Here is a 27,439-nt window from a genome sequence, read left to right on the forward strand (position 1 = left end):
AGAGGTCCCGCGACCTCAACCTTCGGCGCAGGGGAGGCTTCATGGGCCTGCATCTAGGCCAGCACGGCCTGCCGCCGCGACGCCGGTCCCTAGTGCGCCACGACTGCAAGTCCCCGCCTGCTCCTGCTGCTCCGGGGGCCCTGGCCCCCTCGACCTCTTCCTCGTCCAGCCGGCCACCTAGATCTGCCTGCGATGGGGGCCGGCTGCGCCTGACGGCAACCCGTCACCCCTGATAGCCCGCCCCTCCTCCCTCTCACCGGACGTAGCCCCGTTCCACCCAGGTTGCTCTTTCGGTGGGCGCACAAAGAGCCATCGATGGGCGGACGAAGACGGTGAGGAGTCCGACGATGACCACCCCACATCCTACCTCGACGCCGTTCGTCGCCTAGCAAAGCCGGTAGCTGCATCCCCACCACGCGTCCAGACTCATCCAGTTATGATTTGAGGCCATGGAAGGGCAGATGCTGGGCGGCAGGGACTTGGGCGAAGGCGGAGGAGATGCAGTCGGCCATGCCCTCAGCTAGTGCATGGCCTGCCTACTCGGTCATTGGATGGCCGTATCACTGCCCGCCAACGCCTTGGCCGCCGCGGACGGGTCTCCGCCCCCAATGCCGATGGGTGGCGGGAGATCTTCCCACGGCAGGAGACGCAACCTGCAGCCGCCTCGGTTGAGCATCGCCAAAAGCAGCTCCCGTAGGTCCGAAAGATCCCCACAGAGCTTCGCGATAGATGCTTCAACTGCCTCTCCTACTCGCACCGTGTCGTGACTTGCCGGTTGCCATGGCGTTGCCTGCGTTGCCATGGCTTCCGCCACCTCGCCAGGGAGTGCAAGTGGCCTAGGTTTGCTGCGACAACGGTGGCGAAGTGTCGCGACTTGCCACGATGCTCTGTTCATGGCGTCAACCCACCGACCTCCCAGCACGCGCCCAACGATGGTCCGCCGAACTTGGATGGGGCCGTGCGGGGTGCCACGGGTGGCACTGGTGGAATCCGACGACTACACTGGTGGCGTCGGAGTACGCTGGTGGGGGACGTCAGCATGGGCATGCCTGGCGACTTCACCGGCAACGGCACCGCTGCACACCACTCCCTCGAGCTAGATCCACTAGTGTTGGAGCTGTGCGCGATCGAGGGGACTCCGACCTGGGTAGACCCCATGTTGGAGGAGCTTGCCGCTTCGTTCGTCCTGACAGTAGGAGCACCAACGACTGGAATCCCGCCTCATCCACCGGTCGCCTCTCAGGAAGTGGAAGCATCGCTGGTGGACACCCATTCTCCGGTGAAGGGTGCCCAGTGGACGACGGACTCGCCTCTGTTGTTGCCTGTGCAGGGGCAGCCCGGTGCCGTGGATGCCGAAGCGCGCTCCAGCGATACCCTCCCAGGCGTGGACCCGGCCACCCCGCCCCGGCACATATGCTCTGCGCTGGCCAACGTCGGGCCAACCACCCTGGGAGACACGACGACCAAGGCTACGACGGACGTCTTCAACCGCACTCCATCACCGCAAACGACATCGGCCGAGAGATGACTCAAGCGCTTCACCGAGCGAATCACAAAGCCGAGGCAGCCACCTCTACTGGAGCTGCCCATAGAGGATACGGCCTACGGCCGATACACTCTGCCCTCATTCCCCACTCGAAGCAAGCGGATAGCAGCGCAGAGCATATCTCATATTCCGACTTCCAAGCGAGGCGAGTACCTTGTAATAAAGCGCCTGGGGCTAACCAGCGGGATGCCGTCTCCGTCGACGTTAGCCAAGAAGGCGTACAACAAAATGTTCAGCGGTGACTCCACTCATATGCAGGCGCTACGTGAGTTGTTCCCACCAGACATCATCGTGGCCCGCGCAAGCAGCGCCACCGCCGTTCGACAGCCCAGGCATAGGCCTCCTAGCCGGTGTCACAATTTAGGTTGATCTCTGTCTAATGTAATAGCATAGCTTGCAGTACACTAGGGAGGGTCCGAGCATTCATGTAAAACTTATTGACCTCCTAGGGCGCCGCTAAGACATGTTGTATTAAATATTTTCTCTACCTTAATACAAAGATGCGGAAACCTTTTGCGTGATCGAGAAAAAAAAACTCCTGGGCTAACTTTTTAAATCACCCCATGTCCAATCATAGGGTACATTCGCAATAATAGCATGTCCTTAGCCTGGGAGGAAGAAACTCTTATCTTCTTTCCCTTATGCAAGAACAATAATAATAGGGTCCAATTAGTATCTAATGGAAAATGTTTCAAGTGCAATCACTTGAGTACAACTCGATTACAACCCTACAACTTGGTCATCATGCAGGGAATTCTATGGCTAATTACACATTGTTCCTCTTGCAGTGGACCCATAATAAGTACAGAGGCATCTGCCCCAATAAACCCAGCAAATGCATTTCCCCAATGGAAGAATTAAAATGTTACATGTTACAACCCAAACAAAGCAAGCAAATTAGAGGTGTGCTGACTGCAAAAGGAAGGGGGAGAGATCTAACAGCATTATCGAAGAACTGCAGAGAAACGCTATATGCACAGTTGCACTCATGATCAGCGTGAAAGGCGGATACTATGAGAGGAAAAAATAAATAAAGGAGTGTCCTGTAGATGCAGAAATTTAGATCACCGCGCCGGGGACACACGGCAAGCCTGAAAGTCCTTCTGGACAAGCCGGTTTCGAGTTCGCGGACGTGCCAGTCAATTTGACATGCAATTGACCAGGAAAAAGTTGACCAGTAATTTAAGGCGGAACATGTCGTTGTTGCTCCAGACGGTTCCAAATGTGTGGCTAAATAGCCAATGAATAAGGCTATCGACTACAGAGTCGATATCGTGACAGTGTGATGATATAAAACAAGTAAGCGTAGTTCTTATCTGCTGATTAACCAAGACAAAAATACTTTAACAATTAACACAGAGTCGATAATTTATCTTAAAGAACACAATATGTGTATGATTGTCTATTTTAACATAAACAGACTCATAAAACCATCTAGTTTCAATTTAACATCCATATCAAACAGTACAAACTGATGCAGCGTTGATAAAGATAGTAAAATAAAGCTATCAAATCCATAAATCTATTGATATTAAAGATAAACATTCATAAACACATTATGGCATGAAAGCGCCGATCATCGGCTGTCTTAAGGAAAGAGCCGATGAGAACATGATAAGATATTATGATATGGCAGACTGAAGCCGATGTGATGTAAAAAGGTATAGCATGTAAACAATCATTCATTTAATATAAATAAACCCTTGAACTAGCCAGATTCAATCTATCATTGGTACCAAACAGGTCAAAATGATGCAGCGTTGGCATAAACAATAAATAGAAACAAAAAAAAAAACCCACAGATCTATCGATAGTTCAACAAAATCATAAAAACATGCTATAAACGTGCAAGCATAAACCATCGGCCACATAAATGATGGGAGCACAGTGAATGAACAGAGCCATGCTCTGCTAGTAAACAGATCTATAAACTAATAAACTCAAACCCAGTGTCTCCATGAAACAGTTCGATACGATGCAGCGATGATGATAGCCGATAGGTCAGAGATGATTAATCGATAGACCTCCTTATAACAAAACAAGACTCTGAACACACACTGTGACCGGTTAAAGATTAAGAAACAACAGCCGATGTAGCAGGATCTGGCGTTAAAGAAAAGTAGATTGATGTGATGAAGCAATAAGACGGCAGATCGATATGATAGAGGCCAATGAATCTTAACCTTAACCGGGCAGATAAATGATTTTGCTATATTTAATAAATTAAACACATCAAGATCGATAACTAATTTATATCGAATTAAGTAAGAGATCAAAAGATGCAGCCCTACTAAACTAGATATAAATCGATAATTAACTTATACTAGATTGTGCAAGAGATCAAACGATGCAGCCTTATAAGATTAGATATAAGTCGATAACTGACTAGAATTAAACCACGCTAGAGATCAAACGATGCAGCCTAACAAGGTAAAACACTAGTCGTGACGCTACTCACAAGCAAATCGAAGATCGAAAACCGATGCAGACCTGCTCACCGAAGAACTCGCCAAGATTCTATAGTACCCCTACTCCTAAGGATTAGCGTGACGTCGAAAGGTTTGTCGTATTGATTGTGTGTTCTTTTTTACAATAGCCGGAGCTCATATTTATATCCTGTGCCTAAAATGAGTCCTAGTCGAATAAGACTTATTACAAAATTTGAAGAATAAAGAAAACATCCTAGCTAAGATAAATTGGACTCCACGCTTTTCCTTCTGGTAGAATCCGATATGTTCACGCTTGAGGCGATGCGGTTGGCACCTTCTCTCTTTGAATCGGTTGAGTCTAGCCACTTCACGCCTAAGCTGACGCAGACGTCACTTAGCCTATCCTTCTTTACCAGATGTGGCTTTCGGGTGTCTTCCCTAAGTCTTGGTTCCCGCGCATCATTTCAAAAAATTGGTGTAAATAGATACTCCCTAATTTTAAAATAAAATAATTTTATTCTAAAATTTACACCTGTAATCATTACTCTTTGCCGTGTTTCAACCATCTGCTCCGAACCTTGCGCGTGGCTTCTCGATTCTTGGACAATTTTTTTTATAATTGTGCCTTCACGCCCTCGTCTCCGTCATTCGGCTTTTCTTGCTTTCTTCTTCCTTCCTCTCTTCTCTGAGTGTATCTATCACTGTAGCCGCCACCTCGAGGAAAACCATAAGAGAGAAATCTTTTTACTATTGGCGCATTACCATCAATCTTGTCGTCTGTACTACCGGCGCCACCCCTTATTGCAGCATTTTCCATAAAACTGTACCGCCGACGATTGGATCTGATCTCCAAGTCTCTTCATTAATGGCGACTTCAACACATATCCTTCTCCTTAACACAATGGGACGCAAATCTTTTGCGTATTTGGAAAAAAAAAGACTTCAATACATGTCCCAAAGGTATGTTTGAATCCTTCTTCGTTCTGGTCATTTAAGATTTTGGATTTTAAGACCGCTTCTTTCTGTTTGGATTCATTTCCCTTTTTTCCTCTAATTATTAGGATCTGAGAGATGACATCTTGATTTCTCACGCCAAATATCCTGGTATGCACTTCTTCGGCCCTATGGGGAATCCTGACCCGATTGAATTTATCAACTTGGAAACCCAGCGGCTCCCCTTTAAAAGGTCTCGAATGAATTTGTCTGATTAGGCAAACATTTTTAGATCATGGCCGACCTCAACTGCGGGCTGGAGGGATTGGTATCGTCGTATATTAGCTAGGAAGCAAGCCGATTGGGACCAGATTGAAATAGGACAATGTCTTGCACTCTCCTTGTCCGATATGGAAAGGAATGAACCTTTACTGATTGCTGCTTCTCACTTCTGGTCTGATGCTCTGAATGTCTTTCTGTTCAGAAATGGGCCAATGACGATAACCCGAGATGACGTAGTAATGATAACCGGCCTCAACATTAATGAACCCATTTCCCCTTTCAGAATGTTTGAGCAGACATCACATAAGCTCCATCCAAAAGAGCGTGGTGGATGGACTGGTTATGTCTCTAGGCACACCAAAATCGGGCCAATTGGTGAGAGAGAACAAAAGCCTTTCTGAACATGTGGCTGGAGAAATTCATTTTTTGTGGAACAAGTGTTGGTCCTACTAGCAACTATCAGTGCATGGCAGAACACTTAGTCCATGGTAAGAAAATTCCACTTGGAGATTATTTGCTTGGGTCGGCTTATTCTTTGTTACACCAAGTTTCAGTAAAACTGCTGAAAAGGAAACCCATTGGTAATCTTGGTGGTCCTTGGTAGTTTATTCATCTATGGTTGAATCTGCATATGCAAAAGGTGATGAACCGGGATATCAAGACAAATGCTTTCCATCCTTTGACTATGCAGAAGACGAAGAACCAACAAGGCGTCGATGTATGTTATTTGGTGAAGCAGCATCGACTTTTTCTTGGCCACCAACTTCTGCAGTTAACACAGCCGATTTTTTCAAGATCTTTTATAATGGTTTTACCAACGATGCAATGATATGATTCGCTTATGAGGGCGCTGAGGATTTTGAACTCCCAGCGTTCAGATTTTCGGCTGTCTGTACTGATAGTGCTCCAATCTTACAATGTATTGTTAGCCCCGGAGTGCTCCCGGTTGATTTTTGTTAGGGTCGGACTCAACAAACGTCATATGAATTTTATAATCCATCAGTAGCAGCTCGTCAATTGGGGCTTGGACAATTGCCAATCAAGGTTTATTTTGCCGATAAGCTGAGGCCAAGAGAATATATAAAGGATGGCATAGAATGTAACAAGATTAGTCAGCTTGTATCGGCAATCCCTCAGATTGACCCATCAGTTGTTGCATATGGTTTAGTCAGTTCTAGTCTGTTCCGCCAATGGTGGGCAGAATGGAAAGATCACCTTTTTTGTCATGCTGTCAAAACTTTCTGCCGACGTCTATGCAACAACTTTGAAGCCGATAGCGAGGTAAGAGATTTCTAAAGCCTGATTGCACGATTTGATCTTCAAAAAATCTGACTGTTTTCTTCATAGGATGTTGATATAGCCCCACAACGGTCAGCAGAAGTGGTCAGCCGATCGGTTATGCATTGTGGTGTCCTGATCCACGTCTAGGAGCTAATGCGCCATCATTAGCCAAGGTAATGAAGAGTCCAGCTCCGATATTGATCCCGACGAAGCGCAAAGCAACTGGGGCTCAGCCATCAAAGTCCACTACAAAAAGGGTGCGTATAACTCCGTTGACTGCTCACGTAAAAACATCCGATAGACAAGTTTTCCATTCTCATCGGCTGCTATTGCATTGGGCAATTTCTAATTTTGATTGATATCTTCCTCTTAGGTGGATCCATCTTCTGTTACCAAACCAATAGTCGATAGTGCTGATGAACCGAATCCTCACATCTCGTCAGCTGATATTGCTGGGGTACTTCTTGTGATATAAACTGTCTGGAAATATTTAATTATCGGCTAACTGTCTTTTTCCGATTTTCACAGCCGGACATTGGGGAATCAACAGAAAAAAGTCAAAATCCTTCAAACTCACCGACTACCCAGGTACTCTGATCTTCATCTTGTCAAATTTATTTGAGACGACTTTGTCTAATCAGTCTTTATCTCTCCGGTATTTAGCCGATCAATGATCAGGACAACACTCAGAATATCAATGAGCCAATTTCAGATCCTTTAGAGCCGATTCAACACGAAATGGCTGGTGAAGCAACTGCTGATGGTCGGGAGACTCATCAAACAACCGATGGTATGAATCTCATCATGTTAACTTTATTTCTTATTTCTTCCGGTCATCAGTTAATAATAGAAAATTACCAGCTGATTCAGAGGTGAATCCTGGGACATCTGATCCGATTCAACCAACCGTGGAAACATTCGTTCGTTGATTTCAGCCGAGGCTTATCAGTCTTGGCAAGGTATTTTTCCTTTTATAACAAATTAGGCATACAAATCAGCATAAGCGGCTTATAGACCAGCCGAATAGGTGTAGGTGCGACATCGGCTGTTCCTTTACCCCGTCGAGAAGCCCAGCTGAAACAGGTACCAGCTTCATTATTTGCATTGGCATCTGTATTGGCTGACTTCGGGGGTGTTTGGTTTTTACGTGTTCTCCTAAAATTTCTATCACATCAAATGTTTGGACACATGTACGGAGTATTAAATATAGACTAATTATAAAATTAATTGCACAACTTGCGACTAATTTACGAGACGAATCTTTTAAGCCTAATTAGTCCATGATTTGACAACGGGTGCTACAGTAAACATGTGCTAATGACAGATTAATTAGGCTTAAAAAAATCGTCTCGCAAATTAGCCTCTATATATGTAATTGATTTTGTAATTAATCTATATTTAATGTTTTTTATTAGTATCTAAACATTCGATATGATATGAATTTTAAGAGCGACTAAAGAACCAAACACCTCTAACTTTTTCTCCTTTATAATATGTAGGCTCAAGATTCTCCTCCTTCTAGCCTTTTGGATCTGGGCATTGAAGACTACCTTGGCGAAGGTGAAGCAATTTCAGCAAATATATCGGCCTAACAGACAGACGAACCTTTAGCCGATGAGGTGAAGGATCGGCTGAAAGATATGCTAGGATATTTGGAAAAGGACGTCGTTGACTTGGTCCGAGATGCTGAGCCGATCCGCAGTGCTTTCAGAGCTATTAAAGATCAGCTGAGTCCAGAACTCTTCTCGGCTCTTTCTCCAGAGGCCTATATCGAAGGTTATGAATCCAAAATTGTAGAAGCCAAAAAGCGTTTGGCTGATCGGCTAACTTATCAGCAATTGGCTGAGCAAAAGAACTTCAAAAAGCAAGAAGTTTTTTTTTTCTCGAAAACGCAGGAGAGCTGCGCTTCATTATATTAAGAAGAAATAGGGGGTAAAGAACCCATAGAACAACACACACCCACACACCCTTATCTTTAACTCATAAGATACATTTGCGCCGGTAAAGAAAGAAAAAGCGACCCTGCACCTACAACAAATCAACTAACAACTTGGGCAGGGCAGTCAAGTGAGATAGCCCACGAGCCTCTGCCAATGTCCACCGTCGACGCTCATCACCAACCAACTTCAAGGTTTCAGCTATGTTAGGAATTGCTCCATCAAAGACGCAGCTATTGCGATGATTCCAAATTATCCATGCTCCCAGAAATATCAGTGAGTTCAAACCTTTTTGCGTTAAACCAGAAGTTGCTGCACTTGCTTTTTCCCACCAATCATCGAATGAATTGTCAGATGGCTGTGGAGCTAGAGAGTGGAGACCGACCTGCCTCAAGATATAGTATCAAAATTGCCTTGAAAAAACACATTCGATTAGGAGATGATCAATGCTTTCGTCGGCTTGATCACAAAGTGGACACTTCTCAGGATGAGGCAGTCCTCGTCGTGCAAGACGATCTGAGGTCCAGCAGCGCTTATGCGCTACAAGCCATAGAAAGAAGCGGCATTTAGCAGGCACCCAAGTTTTCCAAATTCTTTCCCATGGCCTGAAAAGGATTTTCCCCACAAAAAAGCTATCATATGCGGATTTGGCGGAGTACTGTCCACCATTTGATAATTTCCATGTGTGAGAGTCCTCCACCTCAGGTTGTAACTCAAAATCATAGAGGAGATCCCAAAGCTGAAAATACTCCATGATGACCCCTATTGTGAGAGCACCCTTGATGTCCAAGATCCAAGTCCGGTTGACTAGAGCCTGCTGCACAGTACGCAATTTTCTCTTTCTCTGCGGAATCACAGCAAAGAGTCGAGGCGCAAGATCCTTAATGCAATGCCCATGAAGCCACCTATCAGTCCAGAACAAGGTATTCTTGCCATTGCCAACATCAGAGATAATTGCCATTGAACAAAGCTTCTGAACCTGAACAGGAACCTGTATAGACAGTGCAGACCAAGGACGGTGTGGCTCCTTTTTCTGTAACCAGAGCCATCTTGCGCGTAACGCCCAGCCAAGATTTTTGAGATTGGAAATGCCCAAACCTCCTAGTTCAGTTGGAGAGCAGGCTGTCTCCCATGCCACGAGACAATGCCCCCCACGTGCTTCCTTGCGCCCTCTCCACAGATAGCTTCTTCGAATTTTGTCAATCGCTTTAGTGGCCCATTGAGGCAAATCAATGGCCATCACAAGATAAACGAGCATCGCAGTAAGAACAAACTGCACATGGATTCGCCTCCCAGCTCGTGTCAACAAGTCTGCTTTCCATCCCGGTAGTTGATCAGCTATTCGGTCAATGATGACCTGAACATGCTCTTTTGTTAATCGAGTTGAAGCAAAAAACTTGAAGACCTCAAAAAGACCCCTGCTCAAATTGATGAGACGATCAACCGACTCAAAGTTGAAGAATCTCGTCTTTAAGGTCTGTTGGTGAGAGTCCGAGCTGCCATCCATTCAGAGGAACAGAAGAAAGCCGAAGTGCCAGAGCTCATTAGCAAGGCTGTTGAAGAGATGAAAACTAAGGGAGTGTTTGGTTGGAGCTACTAAATTTTAGTAGCTACTAAACGGTTTAGTTACTTTTAGTAAGGAGGTGTTTGATTCGAGCTACTAAACTTTAGTAGTTACTCAACGATTTAGTCACTTTTAGTAACTAGAGTTACTAGAGATGACTAAAGCCTTTTTAGTAGCTTTTAGTCATAACGTTTGGTTAAAAAGTTACTAAAATAACTAAAAGCTACTAAATTTAGTAGCTACTAGATGAACCAAACAGGCCTTTAGTAACTCCAGAGTTACTAGAGATGACTAAAGTCTTTTTAGTAGCTTTTAGTCATAGCGTTTGGTTAAAAAGTTACTAAAGTGACTAAAAGCTACTAAATTTAGTCGCTACTAGACGAACCAAACAGGCTCTAACTCCAGAGTTACTAGAGAAGACTAAAGCCTTTTTAGTAGCTTTTAGTCATAGCGTTTGGTTAAAAAGTTACTAAAATGACTAAAAGCTACTAAATTTAGTATCTCCTAGGCGAATCAAACATGCCCAAAGGCTCAGGCCGTGTTCGGCTGGCTGGCTGGCTGGTTGCCGGCTGGCCAGCCACCTCACAAAAACACTATTCATGTCCTGCCAGAATAATATTTTTCTCTCACAACAATCAGCCGGAACAGTATTTTTCCAGTCCTGCCGAACACACTATCAGCAACTCCAGGCTGTCTATAAAGAAATCAAGTCAGATTCAGGCACTGCTGATGAAAACATCCAGGTCATCAAGGAAGTTAATGAAATCCGCCTACGTGCGGTAAAGATGATCCGGGACGCCTTGTGTCTGTAATTTATCCTTTATGCATGTAACTGTGACGGCCTGACATTGATGAACACTGATCCTTTGTCCTGTGTCAATTACTCCTGTCCTGGGCGCTGGTGCCTGGAAGATGTTTCTGTCATGTTTACTGTAGCGATGACTTTTACTCTTTCTGAGTCACCATCCTTATCTCTTGAGCTCACGAGCATACTGTCGGGACGTTGAGTCACCATCCTTATCTTTAAGACTCGCGGCTGTACCCTAGGTTCACAAGTGTATTGTATCTTCTTGTCGTTTCTCTTCGATGGATATAAATACCCTACTGGCCTTATAGGCAGGGACTCAAACCTTTATCATATCTCTCTTGTTCTTTTATTCCCGTGTTCTGGCACTTCGTCACGCTCTGCGCGTTCAAGTTCAGGGGGGAGGTTACTACCATCGGTCAATAGGCCGATAGAAGCTTTCTTTTAATTTTTAGCCGATGTTGTTCTTATTGTATGAAAGCAGTCATTCGGCTTTGTAATAAATATTGATCTTCCTTCAATCCAAATGCTTGTTGTATGCTTGAAATAATCAATACTTTGGTTGAAGATGTTTGTATGATATTTTTGCTCTATAGACAATGTATATTGCATCGGCTTTTGCCTCTTAGGCTAATATATTTATTTATTTTTTATTCTAAAGGCGATACCATCTGATATCGGTTATTACAACCGATGAATAAACGGCTATTGAAACATGATTTACATACTTAAATAAGTATCTGAGCGCTACTTTAAGTTCTTTTCTAAATACTGGACACATCGGCTTTTAATATCCAATTCTTAATAATTCTTTGGCCCGATGCGAAACCCTTGTTCTGGCTCCAATTAAAACAAACTCTCACAGCCGATGGTTTTGATCGGCTGTTGGCTGTCATCGTTGATTTGAATGGAGCCTCCTTCCCAGACTTTTTTAGAAAAGCACTCAGTGTCTTCGAGTTCCCAAACTGTTGTATCGGTTGTAGCTACGCTAACCGATGTATCAGCCTGAACAACCTCAACATTGTCATCTTGCCACTGAATCAAACATTGATGCATTGTCGAAGGTACGCAGCAATTGGCATGGATCCAGTCTCGCCCAAGCAGCAAACTATAGGAACCATTGCCGTCGATGATGAAGAAAGTAGTAGGCAAAGTCTTGCTTCCAATCGTCAATTCAACGTTCAATGCCCCCGAGTCTGAGATGCATTGCCTCCAAAGTCTTTGAGTATCATATCGGTCTTGATCAAATCTTCAGGACCTTTTCCAAGCTTCCGATATGTAGTATATGGCACTAAATTAACAGCAGCACCTCCATCGACTAGCATCTTAGTCATTGGCTTTCCATCAACAAATCATTTCATGTATAGGGGCTTCAAGTGCCGATGCTTAACTGGTTTGTCGAATATAGCTTGTTGGGATTGTAGGGTCAACGGTGCCACTGCTTCCTCAAACTCCTTTTCATCAGAGCTTTCTTGGTCTTTGCTTAAGCTAGCTCTGAACTCTGTAGCTAAGAGAAAAACCATTTGAATATCAGCCAATGGCTTACCCTTATCGGTTGTTTGCTTAGCGCGCCATGCTTGAGCTTTGGTGGATTTCTGAGCTTGATCTCTTTCTATCTCCTTGCTTCTCAAGCGTTGTACCCTTCTTTTCTGACTCTTTGTTAATCCTCCAGGGCACCATTGGTGTCGGGCCCCTATTTCAGGGTCCTCTGTACACCATGTATTAGTCCCTAGATCAGTAGCTGATACGCACAGTTAAACAAGATTGATATCAAAAACCATACTTTTATTGATAGCGGGCAAAACATAATACATAGTTCGTGTTTACATGGAGTGGGCCTTTGGCCTTATGTTAGATATCAGAGTTCTATCACAGCGGTCCAAAGACGTCGTGGCTCCATTCCTACATGCAACTTGGAGTGCGGACGTAAACCTTAACCTTAAGCTCAATCCTATATCCTAATGGTGGTAGCCCTAGTGTAGCTCTCTTGTGTAGTCGTACGGCTTCTTCCTCACGTGTACCCCTATTGTCCTATTCTTGCGTAGCTTCGGCGACTCCATCCTCGTATGTACTCCTATAGCTTCTCTCCTAAAAATATAGAATGGAGGGGATTGAGTACTTAAAGTACTCAGCAAGCCCTAACTTTGGGATAAAGAGGATGGTGGATGGTGGAGGCTGTATGTGAAAGGGGTTCATGATGGTGGAAGTGGTTTATGGTGGTGGAGGTGTGTATTAGGAATTAGAGTCATATATAAAACAGAGGTTTGGGCCCTGGGAGAGTATTAGCCCTTCTCGCCAGTTCCCAGAGTTTATAAATTGTAACTTACTAGCTTAGTTGATTGCAACTTACCAGAGTATCACAGTTTCATTACACATAAAAGAGTCTAATCATTTGAGACCTCGTCCTAGCAATTGCCCATTCCAAGGACGTGGCTATTCGAATAGATTTGATACACTCTGCAGAGGTTGTATAAATTTCCCCACATGATAGGCACAGCCTCTAATCATGTACGGTGGTAGAAACAGGCCTAACGAGACCTCGTACCCGAAAGGTGCGACCTTAGATTTTCGTATAATTCTACCATGGCTTCTCAGGGGTCGGAACCACACAACGACTTGGATGATCACACAGCATCCAATAGATAGCAATATATATAAAAGGTGCTCGCACACGGCACAACGATAATTTTACATGGAAGACCACTTATCATCCATGCCGACCAGACCACAGAAGATCACCCAGCATCCGTGTCGTCTCCTGATAGTCCGTTGCCACACCGGCCTCCTAGTAGAATTTATACTTCTATCTAACGGGGTGTGAGATCAAGTCTACCCATATAGACATGTGGATGTACGAAATTCTGGCTAGGCGAGATGGCAAATGAACCGGTCCTTATATGACCAAAGCGAGTACCTCCCAACAGGAACCCTCACTAGGCGATCCTGCCAAGGTAATTGAAAGGTCCTTGTTTGGTTTTGGTAATTGAGTGACAACTTAGGTGGACTAATTGTGTTTATGTGAGATACACATGTGATTAGTCCACAGGTACATGTGTATGAGCAACATATGCCATGGAGGTGAAAATGGCCTGGAGATGTTGCAAAGCTCACACATGTGATGATGAAGGAGCTTATTGCACATGAGACATGACATTGAGTCATGTGATCAAGGTGGAGAAGATCAAGACAAGACTTGGCTTGATGGACCGGTTGCAAGCGTGAAGGGCAAGTCGAAGGCTTTGGAGTGATGGACCGTGTGGCGGTGAAGCTTGAGCAAGACTTGGCGCCGATGGATGATGGCAACGGTGAAGAGTAAGTAAAGTCAAGATCGATGAACCAATATGATCACGTGATGATATGAAGTGGATCATATCATTGTTGATCGAGTTGGTGCATGTGTTGCATCGACATTGGAGGAGATGGAATGGAATGCGCAAGGCAAAGGTATAACCTAGGGCATTTCATTTCACCGGTCATAGGTGAGTAGAGAAGTTTATGACCAGGTTTAGGATAGATGGCCGTACTATCAAGAGGGGCAAACTTGTTTGCATATCGGTCATTTAGTGCCACTCGAGTGATCTAACTTTGCATCGTCGCTAGGATCGAGTGGCGTGGCAAGTTGAGTGGCTAACATCCCTTGGGAAATGATTGTGAAAAGCTAACACATATACACATGGTGGTGTACACTTGGTGGTGTTGGCACATTTACAAAGGAGGTGGTGTTTGCAGGGTTGAGATGGGTTTGGGTCCCTATTTTCTATCGGCGCTTTCGGGAAAATGGAATGCCTATTTTCTATTGCGCCAGATGCAAATTCTTGTGGTTGGCTCATTGGAGCAAGGGTGAAGAAGTTAGAAGTGAAAACGAGTTGGTCGCGAAGACGCTGGCGTCGGTCAACTGACCGGACGCTGAGTCTGAAAGCACCGGACGCTGGCAGCATGCGTCCGGTCGAGCTGGTCGGTCGGCACAGTACCGAGGGTATTGCACCGGACGCTGGTCTGTGTCCGGTCAAGGTGGACCGGACGCGTCCGGTCGAAGAAATACGCCTCGGGGAGCTTACTAGAAACGACCGGACGCTGGGGTCCAGCGTCCGGTCAGTTGAAGCTGCTGCGTCCGATCAGGACAAGTGACCGTTGGAATCGGGACACGTGGCCGTCTGCGGGCGACCGGACGCTGAGGTCCAGCGTCCGGTCAACACGACCGGAGCGTCCGGTCGGCCCGATTTTTGCCCAGTGAAGGGGTAACGGCTAGTTTATCCCTTGGGGCTATAAATAGAAGTGGCCTTTGGCCATGGCTGGTGCTGAGCACCTTGGGGGACTTTGTGTCCATGCTTGAGAGTGCTTAGGAGCCCTCCATATCACACATACTTGATAGCGATCATCCGATTGTGGGAGTGAGCGATTCTAGTGCGATTGCATCGTGAGGTTGCATCGAGTGGCACTAGGTGATCGAGTTGCAAGCCGGTGGTGCTTGTTACTCTTGGAGATTGCCACCTCCTAGACGGCTTGGTGGTGGTCTCCGTCGAAGCGCGCAAGAAGCTTGTGCGGCGCTTCGGAGAAGTGCTTGTGAGGGGCATTGTGCTCGCCCCGCGGGAGCCACGAAGAGCAACTCTAGTAAAGCGTGTCATTGAGCTACCCTCACTCAAGGGGTAGGTTCTTGCGGCGCCCGACGTGCGGGCTTAGCGTGTGATGCTAATTAGCCGCCGAACCACCAAGTGAGCGGTCGACACAACGGGGACTAGCGTGTTGGCAAACACGTGAACCTCGGGAGAAAAATCATCGTGTCAACCTTGTTCTTCCCGTTGGTTTGCATCCCCATTACACAAGCTTGCAATTACTTTTATACATATTAAGCTTGTGTAGTTGCTCTTGTAATTAGATAGCTTGTGTAGCTTGCTAATTACCTTCTTGCTTGTGTAGCATAGAAGCAGCTCCCTTGCGTGGCTAATTTAGTTTTAGTAACCTTGTTAGTCACATTGCTTAGTTTGTGTAGCTAAGCATTTGCGCTCTCTAATTAGGCATTGGTTGCCTTGTTATTGAGCATTGCTAGTGAGCATCGTTAGCTTTGTGTTTTTGCTTACTAGCATGTGTAGGAGCTTTCTTGTTGCTTAAAATACTAGTGGCATAGGTTTGTGTAACCTTGCTCTTAGAATTGTTTAGGAGAGCTCTAGCTAGCCCGGCACCTTGGTTGCATATTTGTTATCTTTGCAAGGTGCTAGTGAACATATATAGTGGGGTATAGTCTTGGCTAGACCGATAGTTTTAATTCCGCATTTGTATCGGTTAGCCGACGCGATTAAGTTTTAGAAAAGACTATTCACCCCCCCCTCTAGTCCTCCATCTCGACCCTTCAGTAATCCACACCACGTGAAATACCCCCACTCGCTCCCGTCGAAAATAAGTTTTAGTTTACCAGTTCAATTAACATCATGATTCATAGTCCTAGCTTATCCATATCATAAATCTCATATTATACCTCAAGTATTCATCATATATCATATAAGCTCATAACAGTGATCCACATAGCAATATAAATAATATAAATTGTGTTTATTAGGTAATTAATGGAAAGTGGGAGAGAGTAGGTTGTATGGTGATTTACGATAATAGGAAGGGAAGTGGTTTTAGGGATGGTGGATTATGTGGAGGGGATAGGGTAGGTGGGGTGTTAGGACTTGCCTCCGCTCGCTGACAATCATATCCTTATTCCGAGATCCTGATCCCTGTGCTTCTTGCTCCTATGTCTTCGCGTAACGGTGCTTCGGGGTTCCATTAGGTTGCCTTCACGTTTTCTATTCTACGTTGTCTAGCATCGACAAGCAAGAAAAACAAAACATTCATAATCAAAACAAATTTGGAAATGAGCGGTCCTTCATAGGTGGGTCCTGACTGATGGTAGGTTTACTTCTAAGACTATCATTACTATATCAATTTGAAGTAAGATGAATGGAAAGAATCCATCCATCAAGGTGTGGCTCCTACGTGTTAGGTTCAAGTGGGGTGGTTACCTGGCAAAAACTAGACCACATTATTATCTTTCACTATTAAGTGAACCTGAAAGAGAAAGCCTGACGAAGTCATCATATATATGACTTGACTGACTTCTACAGATCCACAGGGTATTTGCTAGGGTTAGTTAGGTGGATTCGTGTATAGGTATTCCCATTACATGGAGGTGGGGTTAAGCGGTTAGGTACATGCATATACGCATTCGCATACACGTACAGGGGTATAGGCTGGGCATGGGTGTGGAGTCAGGTTTAGCGGCACGTATGTGTACGCAAATATGCATGGGGTTTACTAGGTGAGCCCACGTATACATAGTAGTATACATGAGAGAGGCTCGGGTAGTTAGGTACGTGCATATGTATTTATATTCACATACAGGAAGTGATATGACCACGCCATCTCCAATTCAAGCTGCACCAAGTACAACTCGAACATCACCTACAGGTACACTAGATCACGTATTTGATGGGGCTTGAACATCACCTACAGCTACACTAGATCACAAAGTATATAACTTGTAGTGAAACCCATTATAACATTAATGAGAATTATATACTACCTAATTTGTGTGCATTTCTACTGCTCAGGTTCACAAAGGAGGGTGCACCAATGGACTACAAGAACACACAAAGAGATGACTACAAAGAAGGACCACACTCGAACCAGACCAGTCCAGCAGAACAGTCTGAAAGAAACAGTTATAACTTTTGATTCCCAAAAGCTATTGTTGATGCAAAAGTGGATCTGCAAACACAAAGGGCTAATACCCGAATTGATATCCAAAGCGTGCCAGTCGATTTGACCTGCTAATCGACAAGGATGAAGATACGAACACTTTGGTCCTGACAACAGCGATACGCCCGGAAGTCACGGCCAAGAGGTGCTCACGCGGAACTCGAGAATCGCCGAAGATCGCACTGAAACGATGCAGCTCGCCGAATCAATGAGAACTCGTAAAAAAGGAAAAATATGCAAATTGACGAAGTCGCCGAAAAGTAAGTAGATGCAAATAGGAGTAAAAATTGGTTTTGATATTGATTGATATATCTATTACATTGCCCCTTACTCCATATTTATACCCTGATCTAAAGAGACACAACCAAACACAACTAGGACACTAATCCCATATCTAAGGAAACACGTGACTCTTACATGAATCATACCCTAACAAACATAGAAAAGGAAATCAACTCCTATCTATTTCCCTGTCCGCCTCAATTACGATGGAAATCTCACCGTCCTCCTTCCCATCGGCATACTCCCTATTTCATCGGCAGTAGTCTTCAAGTCTTCCTTCATCGGCATACTCCCTGTTTCATCGGCAGTAGTCTTCAAGCCTTCCTTCATCGGCATACTCCATGTTTCATCGGCAGTAGTCCTCAAGCCTCCCTTCATCGGCATCGACAATAACACCTCCAACCTCATCGGCAACGCCCGAGTCCAAATCAACCTTTCCATCGACCATCACCAGCTATCGGCAACCATCTTTACAAACTGGCTTTCATCGGCTATCAAAGTATTCAATAACTTTCCCCTTGCCGATTAGTCCACTCCGATTATTTTGACACGTGCAAAAAACGGTGTCAACACATGCCCCCCAATTTCGGAGTATAAAACCATTAATGCTCCGAAATTTACTCCAGATAACGCTTGCCTTTGCCCGATTACCGTAACTCATTCTCCAAGCCAAAACTTGATTTGCTATCAAATCCAATCAAATCTAATCTTGATTCACGCACTTTAGTAAATATCGCACAATCGCCAACCACTCTTGCCTTGATTATGGTTAAGATACCGAAACAATAACCCATCGGCAAGATCTTAACATGATAATGCTGCCATTTTCAGAATTAAAATATCATGTATCGATATCCCCTCCAAGTCATGATTACTTGTCATCAACTCATCTGTACAATCCCCTGATTATCGCGCGAACAGTTACCATATCCCTCTGAACCGCCTTGACCTATATGCGCGCGACATAGAGATAAGTCCAAAATACCCTTATTCTGGGCGGCTTATAAATAGATTTCTCCGGAACCCTCATTTTCTACCTTCAGCCTCCAATCGTTGGCATTCTCTCTCTCCGGCGGCGACTCCGACGAACAACCGCGCGACCTCAACCAACAAGAACCCTTCTCCGGCGCTAACTTCAAGTTTCCGGCTCGTACCTCCACCTTCCTCAAGACAATGGCCATCAACTTCGACGTCCCCACGGTTCGCTCCACTTCCATTACCTTTTACTTTGATCTTTTTGCAAATTCATTCAGTTGGTGATTTTTCCTTTCTTCTGTCTTCTGGATTCCATAACCTTAGGAACTGCGCAACAAATTAGTTATCCCAACCGATCAGCCGCACGTCCAATGCCTTGGACCAATGGGCAACCCAGATCCAACCGATCTGATCAATGCAGAGGTTAACAGAATCCCCTTTAGAGCCCAAAATTTCTCTCTGAATTTGTGGAAAGACACATTCCGATCTTGGCCCAAAACCACCAAAGGGTGGAAAGATTGGTACTTGAGGGTTAATAGATCGATGCAAGTATGCTGGGCAGAACGAAGGTTAGACCAATGCATTAGGCTCTCTATTGCCGATATGCAGAAAAATGAATCAATGATAATTGCAGCTGCTTATTTCTGGTCAGACACGACCAATACTTTTATGTTTGGACATGGCCCAGCTACTCCTACCCTTGCCGATATCCACATGCTTACTGGCTTGGACATCTCAACTGCCGATGAAGGCTCCATCTATGGTAGAAAGTCTGAATATAGGGTGAATACCCGTAACATCGGCGGTTGGACAGGATATATTCAAGAATACCAGAAAACCGGGACCCTTAGCCAGAGGGAACATGCCACATTCCTGAATATGTGGTTAGAAAAATTTATCTTCTGTGGTCGATCAGTAGGACCAACCAACGCCTTCCTCCCTGCAGCTGAACTTTTGGCTAATGGCGTAAGGTTTCCTCTTGGCCGATACCTTCTGAGCTCCACTTATCATCTTCTTCATCAAGTGTCTCAGAAACTTTTGCTTGGCGAACCCATCGGCAACCTGGGAGGCCCGTGGTGGTTTATCAACATGTGGCTGAATGCCCATATGCACAAACGTTTGCAATGGGACTTTTTTGCTCAACAATTCCCACGAGAAATTGCTGAAGACTATGTGCTTGGGGATGATGAATCGGCAACACGCTCACCCCTCAATTTTGGTGAAGCCATAATTGTCCTTCCTGGAACAGAAGCCAACGAAGACCAAATCGGCAGATTCTTTCAAAGCTTCTACAATGGTCTTTCTCGTGATCATAGGGCCTGGGTGCCTTATATTGACGAAGAAAACAGATTCCCCCTTCTTTTCAACTTTGCCGATGACACTCTGAATCAAGATAATGAGCTCATGATGGCTATCATCACTCACAGGGCAATTCCAGTAAACACATTCGGCAGCGGGAAAAACACCAACATTACATATGAATTTTACAACCCATCGGCAGTATCCCGCCAATTGGCTTTTGGGCAACTGCCAATCAAACTCTGCTTTGCCAATGTGATCAAACCCAGGGAAACAATCACCTGCGGAACAGATTGGAACAAGGTAGTACAACTCTCCCCCGATGTCGATACTACAGATGTTGATATATCCACCTGGACACCAATATCTTTCATCACCGAGTCATATAAGCAATGGTGGCGAGAGTGGAAAGAACAACTGTTCGCAACTTCTGCTCACACATATCGGCACATGATCGACCCTGAATATGCCATCCCTGACGACGCAGTAAGTTTCCTTTAACTCCCTTCTGCTTTTCCCTTCATATATCAGTAACTGATTCTCTTGTAACAGGTTAACAACCCAGCACCATCGGTGAGCAAAAGTGGGAAACCCTTCAATCTCCGGCCTGTTTCCCCAACATCGCCGATCGGCTACAACGCTCCCACCTTAGCCGCTTTGACCCACCAGAAGATTCGTACCAAGACCATCACTTCTAAGTCCAAATTGGCTACATCCAGGGCTACTCCATCGGCCGCTGCTACAACCTTGGTCAAAGCATTTAAGGTAACAACCTTGTTTATTTTCACTTATGCCGATCACAAACTGTATTAACCTTAATCATCAGGGGGTAAGAGCTGCTACTGGATCGTCATCGGCAATTCCGCCGATATCAAGCACCACTTCTTTCGATGAACCTTCAGAGGTAGCTTCTTGACTTTACATTCTATCTGTTAAATATCATATCTTACACTTGTTTTGCAGCAACAATTGGGTACATCGGCAAACGTACCAAATGTCCAAGCTTCACAACCAACAAGTGTCGATGCCCCCCAGCCAATCGTTGCCGATGCCCAAGCAAAGCGCAAAGCTTTAACAGATACTGAAGCACAGCCAAAACGACAAAGGTCTATGCCGATCCCTACATCTGCCCCAATGTCATCGGTCATCATACCTCAAGAGCCCACCACCAATGAAGTCACAGAGGATATCCCATCGGCAAGCTCAGCCGATCCCCCACACGACATACTCCAGGTTGCCTCCTCCAGTCAAGCACAGGAAATTGCCTTGAAACAGGTAAACCGATCAACCTAGCTGATTTTACAATACTCATACTTACCCCTAACTGATCTCCTTTTCTCTCTCTCAGGAACAAGATTCCCCGAACAGCCTATTTTCCTTTGCCATTGACATTTCTGACGACGATGGAGAGGAGACAAGTTCTTCCCTTGCACTGGGAACAATATCGGCAGAGACTAAATCCAAGTTGGAAACCCTCCTGAACTTGCTATAGCAAGGTACCGCCCAACTGGTAGATGACTCGGACCCCGCAAAGGCAATTTTCAAAACAATTCGTGGCCAGGTCCCTGCCGATGTTGAAGAAGTACTCTTCCCAGCAGCTCACTTAGAAAGCCGCCAACTGCAATATCAACGGGCTGCTCAGCGCATTGCCGATAGAGCAGCTCAAGCTCAACTCAAAGAAGAGATGCTACAACTGAAACAAATCGCTGATGAGAAGCACAAGGGCATCGTCAACTTGCAGACCTCGGGTGCTGCACTTAAGCAGAAAATCTTGGATCTATCAGCAAGGAAGATAGCTCTATTGGCTGAATTGAAAGAAATCGATGCAGCCTTAACTCATGCTCAACAAGAAGAAAGCCAGCTACCCAATGCCGTCAAAGCCCTTCAGCAAGAAAGAGATATCCAAGCTCGCAAAGCTTTAGCCATGAAGAAAAAACTCAAGCCTGTGGAGGGTGCTGCCGATGACGATATCAAGAAATGGAGGAAGCCGACCAGATTCGCCTGCGTGCGATATTAGCTATCCAATCCTTATTGAACGTGTAATCTTATTTATTGTATCGGCACTTTATGAGACATTGACATCCTTGCATAATTCTAGCCGATAGTACTGTTATCGGCACTTATACTTTTATGCATCTATCCAGATACTAGGGTATATTTCTTTAAATATTTTCCATTTAACGCTCTGGGAAACACAACCCCTTCGAGGGTTTCTAAAATATATGCATTACCAGGAACAGACTGATTTATCCGATATGGACCTTCCCATTAGGAGACCACTTTCCAAACTTTGAACTTTTAGTCCCAATCGGTAAAATCAATTTCCAGACCAGATCTCCATCGGTAACTCTTTTACTTTCACCTTCTTGTCATACCATCTAGCTACTCTTTTCTTATTTTCTTCGATACTAACTAAAGCCCTTAACCGATGACCCGCCACATCTTCCAACTCATCCTTCATAAGAGTATTATAATCATCGGCTGTCAGCTGATTTTGAGAACGTATTCGTCTAGAGCCAACCTTAATTTCCCAAGGCAATACTGCATCGTGTCCATATACTAACTGATAAGGCGTTACTTTGGTTGCACCATGACATGACATCCGATATGACCACAAGGCTTCATTTAATACTGTATGCCACCTCCTAGGATTTTCTTCAATTTTGCGCTTAATGAGTTTGATGATCCCTTTGTTAGAAGCCTCAGCTTGACCATTAGCTTGAGCATAATATGGAGAAGAATTTAAAATTTTAATTCCCATACCTACAGCAAACTCATCAAATTCTCCTGATGTAAACATAGTGCCCTGATCGGTAGTGATAGTCTGAGGAATACCAAATCGGTAAACAATATACTCTTTCACAAAATCAATCATATTGACCGATGTCACCTTTTTTAAAGGAATTGCCTCAACCCACTTTGTGAAATAATCGGTAGCAACCAGAATAAATTTATGTCCTTTACTCGATGGCGGATAAATCTGACCAATGAGATCAATAGCCCATCCCCGGAACGGTCATGGTTTGATTATAGGATTCATAGCCGATGCAGGCGCTCTTTGAATATTACCAAACTTTTGACACCCCTGGCATCCCTTAAAATATCTAAAACAATCTTCAAGAATAGTCGGCCAATAGTACCCATTCCTTCTGATCATCCATTTCATCTTGAAAGCCGATTGATGTGCCCCACATACTCCTTCATGAATTTCACCCATCAAGCTTTTCGATTCATCATTGCTAACACATCTAAGTAAAACTCCATCTATAGTTCGATAATATAATTCATCATCGAGGAGCACATATTTGGTAGCTTGGAACCTTATACGTCTCTCAACCTTTCTATATGGATCCTTTAAATAATCGACAATCTCTTTCCTCCAGTCATCGGTATCAACTGCCGATGTTAGCACTTCCTGAATAGGCTGATACCCTGAAGCATGCTGAGCTAGTCGATTAGCTTCCTCATTATGCAATCGAGAGATATGTTCAAGACGAAAATCTCTAAATCCTTTCAACAATTGCAAACATCTTTCATAATACGAAATCAAAGCTTCACTTCGGCATTCATAAATTCCAGCCAATTGATTTATAACTAGCATAGAATCACCAAAGATTTCAACAACATCGGCACGTATCTCCTTTAGCAATTCTAACCCTTTTATCAAGGCTTGGTATTCAGCTTGATTGTTTGTCGCTGTAGCAACAATCGGCAATGAAAACTCATACTTTCTTCCTTGAGGTGAAATTAACACAATGCCGATACCTGCTCCTTCACCACATGTGGACCCATCGAAGAAAAGTGTCCAGGGAGCAATCCCCAGAGAGTCCACTGTATTACAATGCTGAGTGACAAAATCAGCCATCACTTGCCCTTTAACTGCCTTAGTTGATTTGTAGCGTAGTTCAAATTCTGATAATGCTAAAATCCATTTGCCGATTCTACCACTTAATATCGGCATCGACAGCATATACTTGACCACATCGTCTTTGCATATGACCGTACATTCGGCAGATAACAAATAATGCCTTAATTTGACACAAGAAAAGTATAAACACAGACACAATTTTTCGATGGCCGAATACCTCGTCTCAGCATCCACTAATCTTCTGCTCAAATAATAAATAATACGTTCTTTCCCTTCAAATTCTTGAATAAGAGCTGAACCGATAACTGTATCATCAGCTGACAAATATAACCTGAAAGGCTTCCCATGTTGAGGTGGAACTAGCACTGGAGGATTTGATAAATATTTCTTAATTTCATCAAGGGCTAATTGCTGTTCAACTCCCCATACAAATTCCTGATCAGCTTTCAATTTAAGTAGTGGGCTGAAAGCCTTGATCTTACCCGACAGATTAGATATGAATCTTCTAATGAAATTAATCTTACCGATCAAAGATTGCAATTCAGTCTTATTGGCAGGAGCAATCACCTTGTTAATTGCATCAATAGACTTCCTACTGATTTCAATGCCCCGCTGATGCACCATAAAACCCAAGAATTGTCCTGCCGATACACCGAATGCACATTTATTAGGATTCATCTTCAATCCATGCTTCCTTGTGCACCCCAGTATCTTTCGCAGATCGGCTAAATGTGCTGTGATATCTCCAGACTTAATCACTACATCATCAATGTAGATCTCCACTAATGTGCCGATGTACTCATGAAAAATAAAGTTCATAGCCCTTTGATAAGTAGCACCGGCATTTTTCAAACCAAACGTCATGACTATCCACTCGAACAACCCCACATGACCTGGACATCTGAAAGCAGTCTTAGGAATATCTTCCTCAGCCATGAATATTTGATTGTAACCTGCATTACCATCCATGAAGCTGATAATTTGATGTCCAGCCGCAGCATCAATCAACAAATCAGCAATCGGCATTGGATAGCCATCCATCGGTGTGGCTTTGTTGAGATTCCTGAAATCAATACAGACACGAAGTTTTCCATTTTTCTTATAAACAGGAACCACATTAGAGATCCACTCTGCGTATCGACATTGCCGAATAAACTTTGCTTCAATTAATTTAGTTATTTCGGCCTTAATGTCAGGAAGTACATTAGGGTTGCATCGGCGCGCTGGCTGCTGATGTGGCCGAAATCCAGATTTGATAGGTAACCGATGTTCAACTATCGATCGGTCTAATCCAGGCATCTCAGTATAATCCCAAGCAAAACAATCTTTATACTCTTTTAACAAATCTGTTATTCGCTGCTTACACTTGGAATCTAACTTAGCACTAATAAAAGTAGGTCTTGACCTATCACCATCACTGATATCTACTTCTACTAAATCATCTGCCGATGTGAACCCTTGACCTAATTTTCCATCATCGGCAAACCTATCCATTAAAACTCCTCTTCAGAACCGACTGCTTGGATTGGTGGAATTTCATAATCAGCAACTCTAAGGAACTCTTTTTCCCAAGCTTCTCCTGATATGCATTTAGTTCGCTCATAAGTATCTGATTCTACCGATGCGATGATATAAGAAGAATCACCAGGGACGACCTCAATCTTATCCCCAATCCACTGTACGAGGCATTGATGCATTGTAGAAGGAACACAACAATTAGCATGAATCCAATCCCTCCCTAGAAGCAGATTATATGCACCCTTGCCGTTGATAACAAAGAACGTCGTTGGCAAGGTTTTGCTGCCGATGGTCAATTCAACGCACACTGCCCCTTTAGCCGGTGACACATTGCCTTCAAAATCTTTCAACATCATATCGGTTTTGGTCAAGTCTTGATCTCTCTTACCAAGTTTCCGATACATCACGTAAGGCATAATATTAATCGCAGCCCCTCCATCAATAAGTACCTTAGACACAGGCTGCCCATCAACTCTGCCCTTCACAAATAAAGCCTTAAGATGCTGTCTCTCGTCATCGGTAGGTTTCTCAAAAACAGCCATCATTGGATCTAGTGTTAACTGAGCTACTTGATCAGAGAGAACAACTTCTTCCTCATTATCAGATAGTGCCAAAAACTCCATCGGCAACATGAATACCATATTAACATCTGCCGATGGACCCTTATTTTTGTGTTTTACCTGCCACTGCTGATGACCAGGCCTTTCATTGGAGGAATTTTCCTCTTGGTATAAATCCTCCTGACGCTCACGTTGCATCCTCCTTCTCTGCGTCTTTGTCAGACCCTCTGGGCACCATCGAGGAAACTTGGTTTTCCAAACCGGCTGATAACAAGTCCTAGTTGGTTCTACACGACGTATATTAGGGTCCCTGTAGAATATTTCCTCATCGGGAACTCTTGCGTTTGCCATCTCCTCAAGCTCCTCTTGATTCCTTGGAAAATATCCAGCGCGTTTACCAAGCCTCTCATGTACACTAAGTCTGCCCCCCAGCCGATCATGCACTGATGCTCTGCCTCTGATCGGCTCATTGATAGACAAACCCTGATTACCAAGTTGAAACCTTCTTTCTGAGCGATTGACTCCGTAATAACCATTACACTCAGGGCAATTTTCAACAGTTGGCAATTTAATACCTTCTTCCCAGCAATGGATGAAAAACGGACATCTCCAATGATCTTTATGTCGATTCCATTCTTCCTGACGTCTCACTTCTTGCTGTTGTCGATATCGGTCATTACGTTGACGCCAACCCTCCTGCTGCCTTCGATGAGTAATCACAATGCCAGGTCGAGGAGGATTTTTGGAACTACTGCTTTCTCCTAGCAAACCCTTACTCTTTGCATCATCGGTAGTTATCCGATGTTGGGGGTCCACTAACGCGTTTTTCTCAGCAGCCTCTGACGTCAATACCTTGGTCTTTCCTTTGGCATCCAACATATTTGCTGGAAAAGGGTGTTGATCAATTTTCATCGACTTCTGGGCCTTGGAAGTACCAAACTTAATTCTCCCAGATTCAATAGCCGATTGTAACTGTTGTCTGAATACCTTGCACTCATTTGTACTGTGTGAAGTTGCATTGTGCCATTTGCAGTACAAAATCTTCTTCAACTCTTCTGCCGATGGGATCACATGATTAGGTGATAGCTTAATTTGGCCCTCTTGAAGCAGAAGATCAAATATTTTATCGGCCTTGGTGATATCAAAGGTAAACTTTTCTGGCTCTTTTTGACCAAAGGGACATGATATCGGCTTTTTATTCTTAACCCACTCAGCTAAGCCGATAACTGGTTCTTCATCAGAGTCAGAATCTCCTACTTCTTCAATAAATGATACCTTTTTACTCTAGTTCTTTTTAGGTTCAAAAACCCTAGTATCTTGATCAGAGATCCTTTGCACAAGATGACTGAGGCTTTCAAACTCCTGAGAAGCATATCTGTCTTTAAGATGTGGCAATAACCCTTGGAAAGCCAAATCAGC

General features: G+C 44.3%; 1 protein-coding gene across 3 annotated transcripts; it reads left to right on the top strand.

Annotated features, from left to right (window-relative positions):
- Positions 1 to 4,654: 4,654 nt before the first annotated feature.
- Positions 4,655 to 8,339, top strand: LOC136489973 (uncharacterized). Of its 3 annotated transcripts, XR_010767454.1 has the most exons (8): positions 4,655 to 4,935; positions 5,037 to 6,471; positions 6,538 to 6,755; positions 6,845 to 6,928; positions 7,000 to 7,059; positions 7,135 to 7,261; positions 7,333 to 7,554; positions 7,971 to 8,339. XR_010767454.1 is itself a non-coding variant. In XM_066486478.1 (7 exons), exons 3-7 carry the CDS (start codon positions 6,648 to 6,650, stop codon positions 7,991 to 7,993), a joined length of 402 nt encoding a protein of 133 aa, XP_066342575.1. In that variant the 5' UTR covers positions 4,655 to 4,935; positions 5,037 to 6,471; positions 6,538 to 6,647; the 3' UTR covers positions 7,994 to 8,339. The 3 variants fall into 3 exon arrangements, 1 of the variants encoding a protein (XP_066342575.1); XR_010767455.1 differs by having other exon boundaries at positions 6,538 to 6,728; positions 7,135 to 7,554; XM_066486478.1 differs by lacking the exon at positions 7,333 to 7,554.
- Positions 8,340 to 27,439: the final 19,100 nt, after the last annotated feature.

Source organism: Miscanthus floridulus, chromosome 10 (genome assembly GCF_019320115.1).
Source record: "Miscanthus floridulus cultivar M001 chromosome 10, ASM1932011v1, whole genome shotgun sequence".
Classification (NCBI taxonomy): domain Eukaryota; kingdom Viridiplantae; phylum Streptophyta; class Magnoliopsida; order Poales; family Poaceae; genus Miscanthus; species Miscanthus floridulus.

Excerpts from the sequence above, each read along its gene's own strand:
- LOC136489973 (XM_066486478.1), top strand. The coding sequence starts at position 6,648 with ATGAAGAGTCCAGCTCCGATATTGATCCCGACGAAGCGCAAAGCAACT. Across the intron at positions 6,929-6,999 it reads CGTCAGCTGATATTGCTGGG|CCGGACATTGGGGAATCAAC; the intron begins GTACTTCTTGTG and ends CGATTTTCACAG. Across the intron at positions 7,262-7,970 it reads GACTCATCAAACAACCGATG|GCTCAAGATTCTCCTCCTTC; the intron begins GTATGAATCTCA and ends TATAATATGTAG.